This window comes from Balearica regulorum, chromosome 11 (assembly GCF_011004875.1).
Source record: "Balearica regulorum gibbericeps isolate bBalReg1 chromosome 11, bBalReg1.pri, whole genome shotgun sequence".
Classification (NCBI taxonomy): domain Eukaryota; kingdom Metazoa; phylum Chordata; class Aves; order Gruiformes; family Gruidae; genus Balearica; species Balearica regulorum.
The window spans coordinates 3009846-3031652 of NC_046194.1; the positions used below are offsets into that span (position 1 = coordinate 3009846).

At 35.7% G+C, this 21807-nt stretch overlaps 1 protein-coding gene across 1 annotated transcript in view; it reads left to right on the forward strand.

Moving 5' to 3' along the window:
- LOC104643462 (connector enhancer of kinase suppressor of ras 2) overlaps window positions 1–21807 on the forward strand; it is a 205289-nt gene that overhangs the window by 150415 nt on the left and 33067 nt on the right. The window contains exons 14-15 of the mRNA XM_075763063.1: window positions 907–1161; window positions 13941–13975. Of these exons, the coding sequence (XP_075619178.1) occupies window positions 907–1161; window positions 13941–13975 (290 nt within the window). The remainder of the gene's footprint in view (window positions 1–906; window positions 1162–13940; window positions 13976–21807) is intronic.

The window sequence follows — 21807 nt, forward strand, 5'->3', positions numbered from 1 at the left end:
ATAGTCTTCCATATGCAAATATGTTTCTTATGTCAATTATTAAAGATTCTTAAATAAATACTATTTTTTCAGAATATTTTAGGCATAGTGTGGGTAGCTGAGAGGAGTTCACCTTGACTACTTATAATACAACAAAATTGAATTATACTCTTGAAAGTTGATGCAGGATTTTAAACTACTTTTTTCAATAATCTTCCATTCCAGGAGAAAGTCCATTTCATTTAAGGCACAAGTCTTTTCTGATTTATTCCAAATCTGATTTATGTTTAGTTTGTATTTCACTGTTACAGCTGGATTCCTTTCCTCAGACTTGTTGCCTGGCCAGTTCCCATTTTGAAATGGTGCCCAAGTATACTGCACATTGCTTTAAGACCATTATTCCAGTTTGTCGGGTTCCTTGAAATTACAATCCTTGTCTCTGGAATGGCCCCAGAGATTCTTCCTGCTTGATACAATTTACAAATATTTTACGCGTGTGCTCACTTTCACTTCAAATGGCAGGGGGTGTCAGTAAATGTGGTAATGAGTCCACTGCAAGCCTCACTATTCACTTGGCATTCACGTAACTCATTCCAGTTTAATAGTACCAAGTGATGATCTTTGACATTTCACTGAAACCTTTTGGCTGTATTTATACTTTTTGTTACACAAGCCATATGATGTGGACTAGCTTCATACTATCTGTCACACGAGTACCTGGCTATGCACCACCACCTCTTCTGTGCCTAGATTTTGTGCTAACTACTTAGTTTGCTCTTGATTGGAACCTTGGTACAAATACGTTTGCTTGCAGGGGAAAGAGCTTCAGTGAAGTGGGGAATTAACCAAGCTGACAATACAGATGCAGCCAAAATGGCTCTCTTCTTACTAATGTTCCTTTTTTCTTTTTTCCACCCTCCAACAACTGACTCTGAGAATTCACTCCTGCGGTATCTGAGTGATGACAAGATACTGGTTATCCAAGAAGAGCCTTTGACACAAAAAGATAACAAAAGGGACACGGGTCGTAGGTCAAGGAAAAAGGGCAAAACCACAAGTAGTCCAAACTACCCTATTAGTCCATCTGTGTTGACATCTACTATTAACGTTAGGCTTGAACCTGGACAGCAAGATGTCTTGAATTTCTCGCTAGCAGAAAACAATACAGTTCCACTTTATCATGTAAGTACAGAACAAAAAACTTTTTTACATAAAGTACTTGGTAAAACAGTAAAATGTTTTCCTTTTAGGACTGATACAAGTATAAAGGCATATTCTTCTACTTTATGTTTTAATATTGTTTTTCATAGTCCAAGAAAGTTTCTTAATGTCAGTATCGTGATAGCTTTCACATAAGAACAGTCTAGACAGAATGGAAAAATGCAAGGCAAGAACCATTTAATATCAGATGCTTTAAGTAAAATAGTACTCTTAATTACCTAATCTCACTGAGTTTAGTTTAATTTGACCTTTTTTCAAAGGTTCGTAAGAATCCCATACTCAGCCTCTGATAATTAATTACAGATTAGTTTATATTTTTTTATACTTCCACTTCAATCACTATGTCTTGTGACAAGCTTAATGGAGTTACTGTTTATTTAAATTGGACTACCATGGCCACAGTCTAGTGATGTGAATTTGTTCATACTGATAACAGAGGAAATATTTTGGACTAAAAACTATGGAGATGATATAATTCATTGGGCGAATGAACAGCTAGTTCTTGTAGCCACCGTGAAAAAGCACTAGGTTCTCCTGGCTGTTGGTACTAGGTTCTCCTGACTGTTGGTACTGCCGAATTTCGCTGTACTGATTTGGATGTCCTGAAATAATCAGTGGCCTTTCAGAGATCAGTCCTCACTCTTCATGCTTTGTACGTATATATTGCCTTTTATAGAGGCATTCTTAAATTTTACTCATGGTTCTATTATTTGTGAGTGGATTGCTCCATTCTCATGACACAGAATAGTAGCTTCAAAGTATTTTCTGCTCAAACCTTAATATCTTCGGGGCAGTTTTTTACTGAAAAAAAGCTTATTTCCTCCCCACATTTGGTATGGAAGGTTTTCAAGGTGTATTTATTTTCTAATGATGGGGAATTTCCTCCTAGAAAGACAAAAGTGAAAAAGCAGGACTTGTAGCAAGTTTCTTTGGACTTTTTTGCATTTGGGGCTTTTACTTGGTGTTTCTCTCAGAAAAATCTTGGGACATGACTGTATTTGCATCGAGTCTGAGAGCTGAGTAAGGTTCACTTAAGGGGATACATTTGAAATATAGCCGGTGATTCATCTCTTGCTGCAAGCTGTCAGTGTTTGATAGCCTGAAGATCAGATACTTTTCTTCTGTCTTCAGGAAATTTACGTTTCCTTTCCTATGCCACTTGAAGTTAGTATTTCTGGAAAAGGTGAAAGGTCTTTTTCCTCAATGTCAGCGAAAGTCAAATAGTTTATGAATTGAGTCATGTGATTGTTTAGTGGGAGATGTTTATTCTGTCCATAAATTCTTACAGAGTTTTATCAGGATCACAAAATCAAAGAAAAGGATTTCAAATTCAGAGAGAAAAGTAGTAGCTATTTTACTAGGATGAATAAGAAAATTATTATGCAATTCTGAAAAAAAAAAAAACCAAACAAACAATATTTTGTAACTTGGTAGATGAACTGGTTTTAGCTAATTTTTGGAAGAGTGATAATTGGCTGTTGACTCACCTGACTTCTGAAGAAAGGGAAATGGGTCATATGGGGTAAAGATGCTAATTGTACTCTTTAAATAATGGCAGTTGTTGGTTAAGTTCTCAGAGTCAGGCCTGTTGTCGCATGATTTATTTTTCATCATCAACACAACCTCTGATTAAAGTTCCAAGGCAAAATAAATTTCCTGGCAAAGTCACAGTAAAAGCTGTTGTTTAATTCTGTTAAACTAGAATGTAATGCTTAGTTTGTTAAGAAATCACCAAATTGAATCAGATCTATTACCCTTCTGGCCTAGCAATGACCAAAGCCATACCTTCAGGGGAAAGTATAAGGAGGAAGACGTTGGGCAGCAGATTAAGCTCACCAAAGTAGTCAGAAGTTGATAGTCCTGAAATGGATACACTTTCAAAAATACAAATGGTGTTTCTCTTGAAGATGAATGCACCACATATACACTACGATTTCAGAACTGAAGATATATTATCTTGCATGATTTCTGTACCATCATGTGAGCTTTGTGATCTGCATAGCAGTTTGCAAATCACTCTCTACAGAAAAGCAACCAGTTGTGCGTTATAGAAATATTATTTTGTTTTAAAGGTCTGCAATATAATACACAGTTTTAAATTATTTTTATCAACTGTTTTCTGTTTGTAGGCCATAGTAACTAGGAGCAATTCTTTCTGTGGCTGTCATTATGTATGAAAAGAAATGCAACTATTTGAAACAGACATCATTAATAGTATGATATTGTATGATAACATAATAAATAAGAAAAAACCTAATGACATAATATATCAAATGTAAAGGGTCTGAAGGCAATGCAGGAAACTGGAAGAAAGGCAGTATCATGGGAGGAGGTAACATTACATGCAATGGTTGGTCTACCCAAAAAGTGAGTGCAGTACGTGTTTTATAAACTGTGTTGTAATGTGCAGTAATTATAGAGGAGCACACATGTAAAAGGATTATTCATGGGCTGACAGAGTGGTATAACTTCTCTTATCACCATAAATTTTCTGAATAACATTAGAGACAGACCTTTGCTGTCCTTCAGGAGATAGTGATAGGAACTGGAATATCTCAGGCACTTAGTCAACTGCCTTATAAATATACAAGAGGAACTGAGTCGACATATATACAAGAGTTGCTGACACAGGTTTTGTGGGTTCTTGCCAGTACAGAATCATTCATATTCTTTCCACTTTGAATACTGAAAGAATTATGAAAAGCGAAGCAAAAAATTGTTTGACATATCTATCCTGAAAGATAGCTACCCAGAACGAAAATTTTAAATATCAAAGAACATTTAATGGCATTTTGATATCAAAAAAAGGAAGAAAAAAATAAGTTGTGTTTCTAAATAGAAATTGAAGTTTTAAGTAGATCATCTCATTTCCTTAATATCTAAAGGTGTTATCAGGATTTTCATAAGCATTTCCATATTTTTACTTATTTAGATAATGAGATTTTATTCTATCAAAAATTCATTCTACAAGACGACTAAGGTTAATCAAAAGAACACACTTCAAAACTTTACCTAACGAAATTACCATAAAACAGCTTTTGCTACTTTTGTATTAAAAAAAAAAATTGTCTGAGCTCAGCTTACCTTTTCCTTGCTCTTCTAGTCTGTGTTTTGTTTTTTCTCAGCTGTCTGGAGGCCATACTATCAGATGACAAAACTGGTTTGGCTTCTTGGGTTTTTTTTTTAATTTTTTCATGGAAGTCATAACTGCATAACTGTTATAATCAAATTTCCATGAATTCCTCTACACTTAACACACACTCTAAACAGCTTTTGGATATAGATCAAAATTTCAACTCAGATGAATGCTTTGGAAAATTGAGATGATAATGTTAAATAAGATGTTAATCATCTTTAGTAAAGGGAAGGTGATAATGTCCTGTAAGCAAACAATTATGGCATGGTGGAAGGAGAAATTGATATACACAGTGTGACTTAGCCATTGCTTTATTTTCTAAGCATACTTACATAAATATGTACCAAAAACCAAGAAAAAGGCACTTAACGGTAGTTTAAATTACCAGACACAGACGTTAGAAGTTTTACAAAATTGGTAATTGCATAGATTCACCACTAGATTAATGCTTTGGAAAGAATGTTGATTTGGAACCTAAAATTAAACAATTAGACTGATTTCATAAGTTGCTGTGAGGATGCAGAGTTACTATATGAAATGGATATTTAGGTAATGCAATATTGGCAGTATGCCCAGGATATAAAATGATGTATAAAGCTATGTTGCAGTAAAATATTACTGTCAAGAAACACTGCCCCTTTCAGGATATATTTATAACTCTGATTTAATTGATATGCAATTCTGTGGTGCATGTTACAGAATCTGAGGAAGAGTCAATTACAATTAACAAGGCTGTTATAATTAATATTAATCAAAAGAGTATTGCTTAGAACATGACTTCCTATGTTTACTAATGCTTCACGTCTGACATGACATTATTTACCAGATTAAGCCTAAATAGTGAGGCATCTAAATATCACAAAAGTATCATCTAAATATCACAAAAGTATATCCATTGTAGCATTGCTGAAATACACTATTGGAATAGATGCTGGACTTATAAGAACAGAGTTAAGATCTGAATATGTTTTTATTTTGTATTACTAGAGCTCATTCTGAAGAAAATTAACCTCTCAAGTAGGGCTCCTGCACAGTCAACCAGATGTACATGAGAAATTTTTCATTCTGCATTTTTTTCCATAAAACAAAACACAAAAAGTCTTGAATGAAAAACAATCTCCATCTTTAAATGGATGTTCAGGTTTTTAAAAAATTCTAGTGATCTGTACGTTTTCTGCTGCTCAGTTACATGTTGCACTGTAGAAACCAGCTTCTGTCTAAAAGGAATATTTTCTTATTCCAGAGTCACTCTGAAAATCCACATGGTGTTCAGCTTTGTGGTTTATAGCCTCGTTCCTGAAGCTCTGGAATTTAATTTGCTGGTTACTACATTAAATTTTCAAATAAGATAACAGTCTCTCATCTGGTTTTACTTGGTGATAAATGCTCTGGGCCTATTATCTACAAAGTAATTGGATATTTTATTTTGTAGTGTTATATATTAAGAAATTGGATTATAAACTATTAAATCTTCTAAACTTTTTGTGAATTAGAATTCAGTGTGTAGAAGAGATTTAATTTTCAGCAAATTTTAAGATAGATTCTTTCCTTTCAATATTCCCTACATAGTAAAACAGAAATTCTGGCTGCTTTAGGGAAGTCATTGAGAATGTTATGGCAGTAGTCGCTTTTTATTTTAAAGATAATTTGAAGCATTATAGTAGTTTAGGGTTAGTCATTGGTTCACAGAACTTGCTTAACTTGCTTTTTTATTTTCTTCCTGCTGATCACAGGAAGTTGGTAATGCCTGCCTTTTAGCACAGAATGATGTAAATGCTCTTTAACTGTTCTTGGAGCTGCAGAAGGCAGCTTGACAAATGACAAAGTTTAACGGTACATGCTGAGAACTAAAATGTGTGCAAAAACAACGTAGATCCATTTTTTCTGTAATGCATGCATGCTGGGAGGTGCCAGATGTTCCAGACACTTTTTTTGGATGATAGGCAGTCTGAGTGCTACTATGATAAGTATAATAATTAAGATAGTCTGGGAGAATCATATGTATTCAGCTCCATATGACTGAAGGAGGAGTCTTTTATTGCCAATTTTGTAGGAAAAGTGCTCAAATTTTATTTCTTCCTTCCTGGTTTTGCAGGAAGAAACAAACTGTGCTAACTGTCAAGGATGAGAATTACTTTCTTCAGAGTTTGATTTCCTTTCTGAATTGCTGAATAAATTTTGTCTTTGCTTTTTATTTAAGTAACTGTAATACGGAAAACCTTCTTTCCCTGCCTTGCAGGTATGTTGAGAAATCACCATGAGGATGATTATGTGGAATCTAGCTGCTCAGAGAAGCTAATATAAGTCTTTCTAGCTTCTGTAGCTTCAAACTGATTCTGTCCAGCTGTGTTGATTGTAAGACAAGATTACTTTGCATTTATACTGTACCATAACCATGCGCATGAAGGCTTGATCTGACAAGTATCTAGCTTCAGTACCAATGTCCAGTAATATATTTCTTTACAGTTCTGTTCAGACATGATTCTCCAAACTACACTCTAATTTTAAACAGTTCAAAAGGGAAAAGGCATTTTACAGTACAAGGGAAAATAAAGGGAAATAAAATGTTAAGAAATGTTCTTTTTTTATTAATAATGTCAACAGTCTTTAGATTTCCACATTCACTCAGTAATCAAGAACTTCTTAATCAACCTGAATCCAGGGGAAAAGGCCTAAAACAGTGTTTGTCTAGAACTATGGTTGTCCTTGATTTCTAGAAAAAACCTTTTCAAATCTGAAAGCAACTTAGAAAAATGGTTGAGCTTACTCCTGAACTAATATACTGCATCTCGACCCAAGCATAGTATGTCCATCTGTCTCTGTAGAGCAGTTGTGAAGCTCAGCTGAAGTACGAGCATCTCCGTTATTTGTCGTAGACCTGTCTTGGGCTCCAGTCAGGCAGTATGTCAGGAGAGGGCCTGGAATTTTGCAGTGAACGCACTGCGGTGGTTAGGGCTGATGTATTTGCACTGCCCTGTGACACCTGCTTCAGCAATTCAACCATGAGACAGGCGATGTATTAGTGCTTGCTTCCAAATGTTTGGGCTACCTTGTTTGTTTTGAGTTCTTTAAATTGAGAGTTATATTAGGATGCTTTACAGCAAAGCAAATATGAGGCTGTCTTTATCCAAACATACGGAATGTTTTAATAAGTAATTTTGCTCTATTAGTGCATATTCAAATTACGTTATTCTGCAGTCTTCAAACGAACCACTACAAACTACCAATGAAAGTTAGCAAATGATGCGTTCATTAACCTACTGTATCTTCATGTGTAAATTCCAATTCGTAAAGCATTCTGGAGTCCTTTGAATCCAGAAAGTCACAATAGAGCTAAGATTTACTGTATTGTATTATTTTAGCAAATGAATTTATGGCTTGTTTTTATTATTTCTCCAGGCTACTAAAAAAAAGTATTTTATTTCTGATTTTGCATATGTAGTCTAAAGATAAATTTAACAGCCATTTGGATTGATATGATGCAGCATTTGTTAATAAATATTAGCTACAGCTGATATTGTTGCTACCATAATTGCAATATTTATCACCCAGAAGAATGCACCAGATACAAATATGCAAACTCATCTTCCTTATAATACAAATACCATTCCTACCGTTGCTGACAAAAGGATCAGTGTGCAGGAAGCCAGCGGTAGTGCTCTGAAGACTCTCCTCTGAGTCTTCCTCTTTACTCACTGGCTCAGGCCTTGGTCTCTGTCCTTTCCCTCTTCACCTTCTCAGCAGGCTTCCGACCTTCCCCAGCAAGAGAATGAGGACGGGGTTTTGGCAGACGAGAGAAAGCATTGCATAACAGAAAAGGTCCGTCCTGTGTAGGGCAGGGTCACAGATAGCCTGTACCTAGAGGAACAGGGACAGTGAGAAAAAGGAAGGAGAAGGAATTGAATGTCTTTTTCCATGACCTGTGTAACTTCTTGAGCTATACTACATCCTTTCAACTTCAGCCACTTCCCTTCTTCCACATCCCTTACCTTATCTGTGGAATCCTGTGCAGGAAAATCACTGCTGAATATTGGGCTGTGTGTCAGCTGTTCTTATCTTCTCAGCAAGAAAATGTTTGTGCTTTCTGGCAGTGGAAAGTTGCAGTTGGAAATACATTCCATCTCTAACAGCATAATTTCATGTGATTGGATTTCCAACTGCATTAGGGCTCTGGACGCTTTTTTCCTCAGGAAGAACTGCATTATGTTTTTCATGTGAGATCTGTAAAACTTCACTGTATCTTTTATTAAATAGCATTAAATTCTACCTTGTAATTTTTCTGTGATGAAGTAAAATTCTATTCTCTAAACTTCAGTGGACACTTGAAGTGAATGCCCACTTTAGGTGCTATACATTTTGTAGAAAATTAAGATTGCTAGTATAAAACATGGAATGATTGCTCAATCCATAAAACTCAGTAGTTCTAGTTAGTTTATTGCAACAAAATCACATCTGGTGTCTGTTCCACAAAAATATATGAGTTTCAAAGAACACAAATATATTTACAAGTTAATATGCCAGTTTTCTTTGACCAAAATACCCCATCCATTTCTTTGGAGTACAATACTTAGTTTTTGAAGAAAACTTTTTTGGGGGGGGGTTCTCTTTTTTTGAGGGGGTGGATATTTTTTGTTTATTTTTTACACCTTTGATGTTCAGATTAAATCTCCCTTAAATGTCTTTAATTTCCCTTAAATTCAAAGAGTGGATTGAGGAGGACAAAGGTAGAGTTTGGTCAACAAAAAAATACAGTTTATCCATTGTTGTGATTTGTCCTTTTGGACTCTTTTCTGCTTTACTACAGAGGATGAATTTTAGCCACAAGGCAGTCTTCCTTTAGATATTTTTTTAAACCTCCTGCATAATCTGGGATAGTTTCTCTTTTGGATGTAACATTTCTCCAAAAATGGAACTTCCATTCTGTTACCTACCTGGTGCTGACAGAATGTTCATAATGTATCACATAATTAAAAATTCTGATTGGATATTTTTCTTATGTCTTTAGTTAACTTTCTAACCTGTCATCTTTTTTTTTTTCCCCAGCATAAAAATTGAATACCTCTGAACTGTACATGGGTATAGCTTGCATGAGATTATTTCCTCATTCTCATTATTTCCACTCATTCTCAGTGAGAGTGAGTCTAAGAAAACCCTCAAAGACTGCTTTCATTTTTAGCTGAGCATAATAATTTTGCAAGTGGATTCAGTGGGTTAAGCATCAGCTCACTGAGCTAGAGAGATAAACCCCTGGCAACAAGGCTACTGTTTCACTTCTGAACAAACATAATGTAAAGAAATGTTTAGGATAATGAATGTGTGAGGTAAGGAAGCAGGAGAAGAAATCATTTTTGTAGGGAATTCAATATCTGAGTATAGAAGAATGGTATTTATAATAAAGGTAAAAGAACCTTTTTTTGCATCTGAATAAATGATATATCTAGGTGGAATGAATATATTGCATTTTGAGATTGAGATTAGTAGCTCATTATCAAACTATTCTCATCTCATTACCAACTATTCTAGTCTCTTCCAGTAGTAAACAACAAATAAACAGTAACTTTTGAATGTTTTCACACGATCTCTGTAGTTCAATGTTCTTTTGTTTTCTGTGATTTATGTGTTTTCTTTACTACTTAGGAGAAAATATTTCTTTTCATCATGAAATCCTCATTCAAGGAAACATTTTTTTTGTTATCAGTTATTTATAGAAATTTCATGATAAATAGGAGTTTCTACAGGATTTGCTTTGCGAGCGGATCATCAGATCTGCTTGTTAGACTGTATAGGCCTTACTGTCCTTTCATTTCTACTTGCGTAAATCAGAAGCAGACCCACTAAAATCCCTAGAGCTACATAAATGTGGAGCTGAGCCTAAAGAAGGCTGATAGGTGCCAGTGACCTGAATTTCACAGAATTTGTGCTTTATAGTCTGTGACAGCATGACAAGACTTGTGCCTCCTGAGCCTCCCACACATCTACTAGTCATGAAAGTGGCCTTTTAGTAAGATGAAGTAAAGTTTTAGTTTGGGAAGTGGGATAAGGCAATTTGTTTTCCACATGCCAGGCACATAACACCATTAAGAAGCAAGTGTTCAAAAAAATTATGTATAATGTTGCTGAAATTGCAGATAGGAATAAGTGACATATAAGTCACTGTCAGTATTGTATCTCTGCATGTAATTACAGCTGCACAAGGAAATTAATTACAGCTATTTGTACACATGTCTGGAAATGCCAGTGCGTGGGGTTTTTTCCATTTACACTATCAGAAATCATTTAATAAGGTTGGTATTTCAAGCTAGCAACTAGACTGTACTCCAATGATAGCTTCTTTGGGGATAGATATTTAGTCAAATAAAAGGTCATACGTATGTATATGTGTGTAAATCTGTAGTAATTCCTAGTGTTCACACTTAAATACTCGTTATAGTATCTATGCCATTAATGAGTCAGGAGCAGAGATTTTTTTTCTAATAAATTAAATATTGATAAAAACTTAAAAGTTCAAAAATATGTATTCTATTGCTAGCATTGTAATTATATTTAAAACAAATACCTTTCAAGTACGCTTACCAACTAGTTTTTCCCTCTCTGTATTTATACAGATATTCTTCTTTGCTCTTTTCTAAATTGCTGTGAATTAATAATTAGTTACAGTTTGCATAATCTGAGTATTTCAATGGTTAACTCATATTTTTTTTCTTTTTCCCACTTTTTTAGAGCCCCTATAAAATTTACTACAGACTATAGTTATTAGATCAGATTATTCAGTATCTTTGAAAATTGCTGCTCATTAATGCAAAAAACTAGTGGTGTTGAAAGACCGACCTCTAGAAAAACATTTTATTAGCAGAAGCACATGTCTTTTCAGTCTAATATATGCAAGTTCACAGCATCCATACAGTTGTTTGCAGTTGTGCTAATGGAATATATCTGATCAAAAGGAGGCTCGGAACCACAATCCAAGGTGATCACCCATGATACAGGTGTTCTTTGTGCATTTTTTGGGGAAGGAAATAAGTAACTGGGCTAGTTCTGTAGTGGTAGTGAAAATTTGTAATAGAGGTGATGAAAAGAAGACAGCTAGCACAGTGTGAACAAGGAGGATTATCTTAGCTTTGTCACAGAAGGGAGTGTGGGATGGTCCTATCTGGGAGAGAAAGCGAATAAATCCTGATTTGGAAAACAGTTTGCTTTTACTTTGGGAGCAGTTTTGGAAAAGAGAGGCCTCTACTAATTAAGAAATAGAATGGGAAACAAACTGCCTAAATTATTTTTCCCACTTTCAGTTGCTAAAATTAGTAACACTAGAAAGCAGAGGGATATGAGAAGAAAGTCTTTGAGCCTTCTAGTGTGACTAAATTTTATTTTTATAACAGTAGCATGGGTAGTGCTGCTGTGTCAAAGCTCTTTTACTTGGTTGGCCGCACAATATTTTAATAGGCTGTCCACAGTATTTTCAGGGATTATCAGATTGGTTCATTCATATTTAATAGTGCATTAGCAGCAGCAAAAATCTGACACTTATGATGCAGGATTTTACTGAAGCTCTTCAAACAGATATTTTGCTGTAGTAAATCTATGCTGTTATCTCTTACAGTCTGCTTCAAGAAAATAGGAATATTTCTAGATGGTATATTTTTTGTAGGTTATTTAGACTAGATTGCAGTGTAGTCTAAGGAGGATTAAGTTGTATATAGCACTTGAGAAAGCCTGCTATAGTTTTATGTACTCGATTACTCAATGGGGAGCTCCTACCTTTGCCTGATTTAAATAAGGTATGCAGGAGAGCTCCCCGCTTTTAAGCATGAGAGCACTGTTTCATTACTTTTCATCAATCAAGTTGTCTTATTTGAATGGGGACCATCTTTGATACTCACAGTTGCTAGAATATTTTAGCTGAATCAATTACCGGAACAAGTAAAAGGCTAGTATTTAATGTAGCAACAAGAGAAAACAAACAGTTACTTGTAAAATTTGTAGGATCTTAATTATTGTGGAAGGGAAGAGACAGGAAAGCCTATATAAGCAAAAACTTTAAGTGTGTGTCATTTATGTTGTATTGTAGACAGTTCTGCCATGACACGTTCTCTGGCTTGGGTGTGGGTTGGGCGTTTTATTCAAAGCACAAACATGTCACAATGCACCAGCTGCCAGATCAGGAAGAGTGCTTACTATTCTTTTAATTTTCAGCCCTATGATCATTACAATGATACCCGTGAAACTTCATGTACTGATTGTGTGATCCACTTTTAACTTGATATAGGCTGTCAGTACCTTCATATGCTTGACAGTTTGGAAATAAATCTTTGCGATTAATAGTCCTACTGCATGTTCACCATGTTCCTGTGGCAGGCTCATGCTCCTTTAGATACGAAGAACACTATGGATAACAGGAATGCTTAAGAGAAAAGAAGTAGTTGTGTAGATCTGGATGGTCCTGCTGCTGGGAAAATGTCTTTCTGATCTTAGGTTAGCTAACTGGTCTTATTAGATGCAAGCAGGTGACAAACAAGACTCCTGAGATATTTTAATATTACTGTGGTGTCATTAATCCTCTCCAAACTTATTACCAGGGCAACTTGATCTCTTTGGGCTTTTTTGCCTGCTTCAAGTGGCAAATCATCTGTTATCTCTAGTAGAAATGGCACGGTAAAAGATGATGAATGATTCTGTATGTGGATACACCGGGGGGATATGTGAAGGAGGGAGGTAGCAAAATGTGAGCTTGTCCCTGAATGTTTTGAAGTTTTCTCAGAAATGTGTGCTGTTAGCATATCCTGCGTTATAGCCCATGTGGTTAAGCACACAGCAGACTTCCTGTCTTTTTCGTGTGCAATGTGCATTTCAGTTTTGTAACTGTTCTCTGAAATCAGCTGTGATCAAATGTCTTACAGTATGCCTAAAGCAGTGATATTAAAACACAAACGTTCTACTTCCAAAAAATAATCTATTTCCTATTTGGTTCTTCAGAAAGCTGTGGGAAAACTTTTCCATCATAAAGCTTGGTTTAAAGTAACAAAAACAATCTGAAGATTTTATTTTTAATCCTGAATCATGTACTACTAAAAGACACGTTCATTTCCAAACCTCAGAGGAATAACCAGTGTAGTAAATCAAGTTACCTAAAGCTATATAAGAATGGTATTAAAGGAAGTTTAATACCATTAAAGGTGTAAAGGAAGTGACAGGTTCATTGTTGTCCTCAAAAATCCTCTACGGCTTGTTCTTCTGAAATACTGTATTCTGTATGGTAATATTGGTCCTTTACACCTAAAACTCCCTTTCAATTATTAATATTTTTGCAAACATTAACATTCTAACACATTTTTAGCTTCCTTCTTTTAAAGAGCTTTGATCACAATTATACAGCAGCTGAAACTGTATTGTAAGCGTATATGCAAGTTGCTTTAAACATGATCTTCATTGGGCAATAACATTTAGTTAGAAATTGAAATAAATTTTCCATTTCCTTTCCCTTAGAGTTACAGAATGATTACTGTGGTTTAGTTCTGTGACTTCTTTCACTGCGGATACCGCTATGTTGAGCTCAAGGAAGTATAGTCTTTAGTCGTGCTTAATATTATTTGTTTTTCTTCTACAGAGAGCAGGGGACACAGTCAGTGGAGATACAGAAAGGTAATTACTTCTGTTATTCTGTATTTAAATATATACATAATCTATGAATTAGATTTACTTGTTTACTTTTAGGAATTTAGTTGCAATATTTGAGGAATAATTTTTCAGGCTTTAGTGAGAAAACTGTTAATATCATTTAGTAAATGTCTTAACTTTCATTTGCTAACTACATCAAATATAAATGTAGATTACGAAGGTTGAAAAAATGCTTCAGATGTAAGTTTATTACAGATTACTAGGGGAAAAAATATACTACTACATATATAGTAGCATATACGTAAATATACTATTTTTTCTTTTGAAATTTACTATTTCAGAATCACACTGAGGATGAAAAGCATAATGCATGTCTAGCATGATTTTTAGAAATAACAGGCAGAATTTTTCAATGAACATCTATATGCTAATTCAGCCTGTACAAAAATTACTGTTTATATATGTGGCTCATATTATATAAACACTAAGAATGAGGACTCTAGTTTGTCCCTTATGTTTGAATTTAATGAACTAATTCTAATGAATAAAATAGTGAATTTTGTCTTTTTCCTTTGCAGTTTATCTGATGAAGTATGTTCAGATTTTAGTTGCATCCAATAAGTCAGATTAAAAGAATAAGTTTGAAATAACAGATACTTAGGTATCATAGAACATCATAATTAAGCTTAATTGGAATCTGTTCATATGGATAATTATTCTTTTTTACATCTTTTCATCCTGTATAAGGCCTAAATCTATTTAAGAAGCTAAACCATGCACTGAATATAAAATGATTAATTACATTTAGAGTGATTTCACCAATCTAAAGGATTTGCAGTTGATGATGATTTTCTTCAATGGTATAAATACCATTTATTACAATTTATTACCAAATTACAGCTACAAGTCTGAGGTTTAACAATATTAGTTGTTGATCACCAAACACAAGTCACCTCGTGCCTGATTTTTCAGGATTGTCAGCATTTTTACCTCTTTATATGTATATTAAACATCATAGTTCATTTCAAAGGCAGTTGTAATGGTAAGAATTCACTGCTGTTTCCCTAGTTGTAGGGTGCTGTGCATATTTAAAATGGCAGTCAATGGAGTAGCACGTTATCACAGGTGAAAGTAAGGTAAAGATGGACTTCAAAAGACTTTTTTTTTAGGGTAAAATTCTACTTCATCTTATAAAAGACAGTCTTGTCTCTCCATTGCTGCCATTGTGGTAGTCCATTACCTCATCATCCTTTACCTCAGCTAAATGTAAATTCTTATTTGTACAATAAATTAAGTATAGACCTGCTTAGTATTTTGTTCCAATCCTGAGCCGAAGCAGCCATCCATCTTGTATACGGCAGAGGTTACGTGGGGGAAAAAGTGTGTCAGTCTCGGTCTCTTTTTAAGTAACAATTGGATTTCACTTTTTGCCCTTACCTCTTACACTGGAGTTCTCAGAACTTACTGCTTTCCATATGTGTTATGTATTTACTGTTTTCACTTAGCCTCCCAGCTCTTTCTCACCAGATGCTATTGTCCTGTTCTTCCCTCACACTTGTTTCTCCTTACTGTCACCTCCTTTTCTGACCCTCCTTCACTCTGGATGGCTGCTCCCTCCCTCAGGTCCTTCCTACCTGACTTTCTGCAACAGAAAGAAATTGCAGACCTCTCCAAAAAGAGCACCATACTTCTCACCCCTTTTTTGTCTTCCTTTTCCACATCTATAGTCTCTTGCAGCCACAAGGAAAGAGTTGCAAAGGAATTTTGTTCTTCGTAGAGCCAAGCATGCCTAATTATTCTGAGTGGATTGCACATGCCCAGTTTGGCAGGGACGTTACCATCCAGATGGAATACCCTTGGTGGACAGGACACAAGTCTCTGCTGGACATCTGCCCATAGATGTTTTCCAGGGACATATGACTTGAAATTTTGGCAAACTTTTGGCTTAAAATCAGCTGAGATGAGCACTGGTAGATTTTCGTTGTGTTATAGCTAGGTTTGGGGGAGCTGGAGACAGACTGTGTGGTTAGATTCACATATTTGGATGAAATAGCATTATCTTCACTAACTGTACAGTTGCCTATGCAGTTTCTGTGGTATGATTGCATCCTTTTTTAAAAAAAAAGAAAAAAAAACAAAAACAAGGACAGGCGCTTCTTGCACGTAGTAGAATGTACCACAGGCTGCAGGGAATATATACTGAAAACACCAGCAGCTATGTGAGAAATTCGAGACTATAGAATGTTACTATGAATATCTAGCTTTTTAAAGTCTTCAAACGAGTAAAATGCAAGTCTTGCAGCTTTTTTTTTTTTTTTTTTTTTTTGCCTTGAGCAGAATAAAAGCTAGGTATTTCTGCATCACTACTCTCTGGTTTCTTCCAAACTCTTTTGGCACATCTGGATCACATATTTGGCCCAGCACTGTGCCCAGGACTAACTTTCACCATCCATGCATGTACCCATGCCCCTCATTCATTATAAGGTACTGTCCAGTTACACATTAAATTCTGCCCCTGTCTGACAGATAATGCTGAAAAATCTGAGCTCTGCTTTTAAGCTAGAAAAGTAGGGCAGCCGCAGGCAAGGACTGATTCTTCACTTCTGAGCAGGTGTCATGATTTAGGAAATTACACTCTGTAACTGGAGGTGGAATCACTCAATGTGTGAGTGTTCTGAGGTTTTAGAAAGGCAATCTGAATTAAAGGCTTCCTGAAGAAGCAGCTGATTTGCTTTCCTTTTTATGGGAAGCAGTTTACCCTGTTTGTTCTAGTTCCACAAATGAGAAAGTGGTAACAGGCACCTAACATGAAGTCCCTGCTGCGGCTTTTTTGCAAACAAACATCTGACTGTGTGCTTAGCAGCATTCGCTGTGTTCTTTGATCTTCATTTTAGTTTAGGAGAAATTTTTTTTTAGTAATAGGAAAACTTGACACCTGTGGATTCCAAGCATGCGTGCATAATGTACCCGTGACATCATTATGGAGACCTTGGGTTTGAAGATCTTGCTCTGCTTAGTTAATCACGCAGGCTTGCAAGGGAAAGAGAAGGCAGAAAAGAATTGTATCATTCATGCACTGCACAACTGTTAGTTGAATAAACAGGTTTTATGACCATTTGCACTTACTTTCCATGTGAAAATGCTGCTCAGGTTCTTTTTCACGTGTTTTGTCTTTGTAAATATTAAAGAGTAAAAATTGTTTTAATTGTGTCCACAGTGGCATGCTTTGGAAATTTTTTTTTCAGTTGTGGTTAATGCTAGAGAGGTAAGAAGAGATAAATATTTTGACAGTAACTTTTAGTCTTGACAGTGTTTTGTGACTGCAGAACTGTGCAGATGCATTTGAGTGAGCTGGCTGTTACGTGAAGTATGAAATAATAGCCTGTAGCCCATAGCTGAGCCAACATGGAACTGAGATGGGATTTCAAATCTCACTACAAAATACTCAATAATTAATTTGCAGTGAGAATTTATTTGTTGTAACAGGAATATGTTACATAAGCTATGGAGGTTCTAATAACCCAAATATAAATCATGAACCTGGGCAAGATGGTTAAAAATGCATTCCTGTGACCAGGTAGATAAATCCAAATTGCTACATGTGTGTTCTTGTGAACAAGCCCTAAGGAAATTTCACATTAGGTACAATACTTTTATACACAAATATATTTTCTAGTATGCTGAAGTCTTTTTTTTTTTCCCTCAAGTTAATTATGGTGGCCTTGACCCTGAGCTCTAACTAGATTGCACTTGAAGTAATTCAGAATGTGAGACATGGAGGTTGAGGAGGGCTTTGCATGCCCCTTGCATCTAGAAACGTACATCTCCCAAGTGTTTGCCAAGTACAAAAGGGCAGATGCTATTTGCTAGTTGTTCATCGCTGCTGTGGATCAATGGAGCTGTTACTCGAGCTCTCTGTGTTTCAGATCGCTGTATGCTTTGAAGTATCCAGGTGGCAGCAGGGACTAACAGTGTATTTTTAAATGCAGGCTTCACTGTTGTCCATAATGTTTAACCAGCAGCTTTGAAATTAGCTCTTGATCATCTGTGCTGTGTACTTGAGATCCTACATTTACGTAACCTTATGAAACAGGAACCATCCTACAGAGGACTAGCAAGAAAAGCTCTCAGAATAGTCTGTGCATGGACAGTGCTTCAGCTTAGACATTTCACATAGGTCCGTAGTCAGAATGCTCAGAGCATGTTATACCGTGACAGAACATAAATACACCACCCAGTAATTTATAGCCAGTTAGCTTTGTTCCAAGAGTAAATTCTGGCAAATAGTCCTCTTTTTTTTTACCTACTGGAAACTTCTATAGATTAAAAAAATTATTGCAAATTGGAATAGTCAAAAGATAAGTTTGGATTGCTCTGTTTGGTCAAATAAATACAAACCAAAGAAATCATTCATATCTAAAATAATTGTTCAATCAATGGTAAATATATATTAGCAGTTTGTTATAACTAGAATAATTTTATATTACTTCTAGTTTATAATCCTATCCATTACTGCCAGAGTAGGAGCTTAAAGAAAGTCTCAACAATATAGATTGTAACTATTACAGATACCAAAGATGAGGTGAAAGGTAAGTAACACTCAAAGTAATTATCTTATTTCTGGGCTGTATTCATTCATTGGGATTTATTATCTGTATCCTGTCACCTGTGGAGAAGCCAAAATGATAGCTATCTAATAAGAGACATCAGTTTGTTCTGATACAGTTATAACTTCATTTAGTGATGGATTTAATGACCCTGAAGGTAATAGAAAGAGTATTGGGATGTTATAATTAAGAGCACTGATAATGTGTAAGAGCCATTTTATTTGATCTTCTTTTGGAGCATTGCTTATGTGATAAGGGATGTTTAATTTGTATGCAGCTAGTTAAAATCAGTCCTTGTTTTCAGTAGATAATCTGTAAATTTTACAAGCTAAACCACTATTCCTTACTAGAGTTTATGGGACAAGTAAAGATGTGTGGAAAATGAAAATGTGTTCCTCAACAGGAGAGAGGCATGAGTGTTAACATGGCGGTGGTATTCACAGCTGCACTTGTTTAGTGGTACTTGTTTCACCAAGAAATGACAAGTCACTTCTGTTCACTAAAAGAGGAATTTTCGTATGTATGAATAGAAAGTGCAGGATGCTCAGAATTCTGGTGATGCTCTTAAATGGATATAACTGCTCTGATGGCAGAGGTGCAGAGATGTGTGCAGCTGCACTGCCAATTTCATATTTTCAGTATTTGGTGGGTGACAATTCTCAGCATTCACTAGAAATCTTTTACCGGGTATGTCTTTACATTCTGCTGCTTACAGCTTTTACCAAATACATTAATCTGCAATACAGTACTTCTGCTATCCCCCGTAGTTCTAGGTTTTTCCGTTCTTATTTGTTTTCTAGAGATTCATTATTGCTATTTTCTAATCAGACAACATTGTTCTTCATTTGAAATCCTGATTACAAATCTTACCACTAGACTTGTGCTTCATTTGCATGTCCTTTAAGACGCAGGTTAGAAGGTACCACACCTACTTGAGTCTTGTAAATTCTCAGCATTTTGCTTCCATGTAGGTCAAAGTAATTTCCATCTTTTTTTAGCTCATTCTTGTTAACCTTTCTACTTTAGCTCTCTGTTCAGCATCATCATTCTGATTGAATATTGAGTCAGTATGCAACTAGTACTGAGATCAGAGATAGACTGTATTTAACCTTCATGTCTGCTTGTTTCTTAGTATCTGTATTTCTCTAGTTCTTCTGTTTTCGTATGTGTTTCAGTTTGCTTACAACATATAATTTACTCACAGTTCTGAAGAATAGATAAGGACGGAGGCAACCTTTTTATCTATAGAAATTCCAGGATATGACACACAGCTAGGCAGAGCTTATCCAAACTCAGAATAGACTCAGAATAGTTTTGCAGTTATTTGCATAGTATTTTCCCCTTTTTGTGTCATATGATGCGATGAATGTTTCTGCAAACATCCCGAAATAATTGTTTGATTTGTTATTGGTTTGGGTTTTTTAAATTGGTATAAGTTACTCACAAGTGATTGACCCTCCTTTTTCTAGATTCTGCAGTTTGTTTCAAAACCAGTATTATACATGAACGTAAAAACAAGTGTTTAGTAAAAGATCAAGTTTTAATTGATTTGAGAAATATCAGTCCAGGCCATTATAACCATATCACTGCACATGCTTTTCCCCACCTCCCTCCCTTCGTTCTTTTTCTTTTCACTTCTGTAACTGGTTTCCTAAAAAGAGAGGTGAGGAATAATTCAACCAAATATGATACAGATTATTTGAACTAGAATAGACAACATACCAGGGTTCCTCTGTGTCTAAATTACTTGATATTGTCACTTTCATACAGTGAATTTAGGTCAGCATTTCTTCTGTGATCTGTAGATCTGAATATTTGAGGAATAAATAGATTTGGGGGGGAGTATTTGATAGATATAAAATCTTTTAAAAAATAAACTCCTGCAGACTGTTGAAAACTGTTGTCAAATCAAAAAATTAGGCTCATTGTACATTAAAACACCTATTCCTGACCTCTTATAAGATGCCAACTCTTGAACAGCTTTCAAAAGCCTGTTTGCAGACTGCTTCTATACATTTTTACTGGTAAGAGTCTGTGATTACTGTAAGGAAACACATTATTGTGTTTGCATAGAAGCAAATAAAACTTGACTAAGGACTTTTCAGATGAAAACATAGATGTATTATTCATACTGTATATTGGCCAAGAGAAAGAATGGAAGCATTAAAACTGACACTTTCCAGATGGATCAAAGCCGTGATTAAAGAAACGGACCAGAAATCGAGGGGGGGAAAGCCCAGAAGGATTGAACTGCATTTATGGCGTTCTCATGGGCAGACAGGAATGGAGCATTAAGGACAAAATCTGCCTTGCAGCAGTTTGGGCGTCTTTCCATTCCTTTACCAAATGTTGAAAATTGAACTTTTTTGGTTTTCAGTTCTTTCTTTCAATCCTTGTAATCTACAGGCAGCTCAGAACATCTCAGTCTTGCTTATTAACTTTTATGATTTTAATTTTCATCTTATGCATCCCATCTTTTCACTGCAGTCTGGAAATTTCCTTTGACTCAGGACTGATAGATGCTTTTAACTGACAAGGCAGTTGTTGTTTCTACTGGTAGATTTGATTTCTTGTAACAATGGAAATCATCAAATGAGAAATGCCACTTCCTGTCTTGCTGACTTAAGACAGATATTGATACTATTATTATTATTATTACCAACAGAGTTTGGGAATATGTTTAAAATGTCCACAATCCTTTTATTCCTTTTTAATTTTTCCCCTCAATTCCTTTCCCTTTCTTGCACTCCTTTTCTGTTTATACAACATACACAAAACCATGCACGTTTTTAAGGTTTTCCCACTTCCCTTTTTTCTTACTTTTGAATACATAGGGGAAATTGTGTGTCTAAGAATTTCTGTGCTAGATCAGACAAAGTTGACTCTGAGTGTCCTGTTTTCATTAATGACCAGTACTGTTTGTATGAGGAAAGGCTTCTGGTGATCCTTCCCTGCTTTGTTCTTGTTGTGGTTTAACCTGGCAGACAGCTAAAATGACCACACAGCCGTTCGTTCACTTGCTGCCCCCTTGCCAGTGGGATGGGCGAGAGAATTGGGGGGGGGGGGGGGGGGGGGGGGGGGGGGGGGGGGGGGGGGGGGGGGGGGGAAGGACAAAACTCATGGGTTGAGATAAAGATAGTTGAATGTGACAGAAAAGGAAGAGAATAATAATAATGATAAAAGAATATACAAACCAAGTGATGCACGGCACAATTGCTCACCCCCTCACAGACAACCGATGCCCAGCTA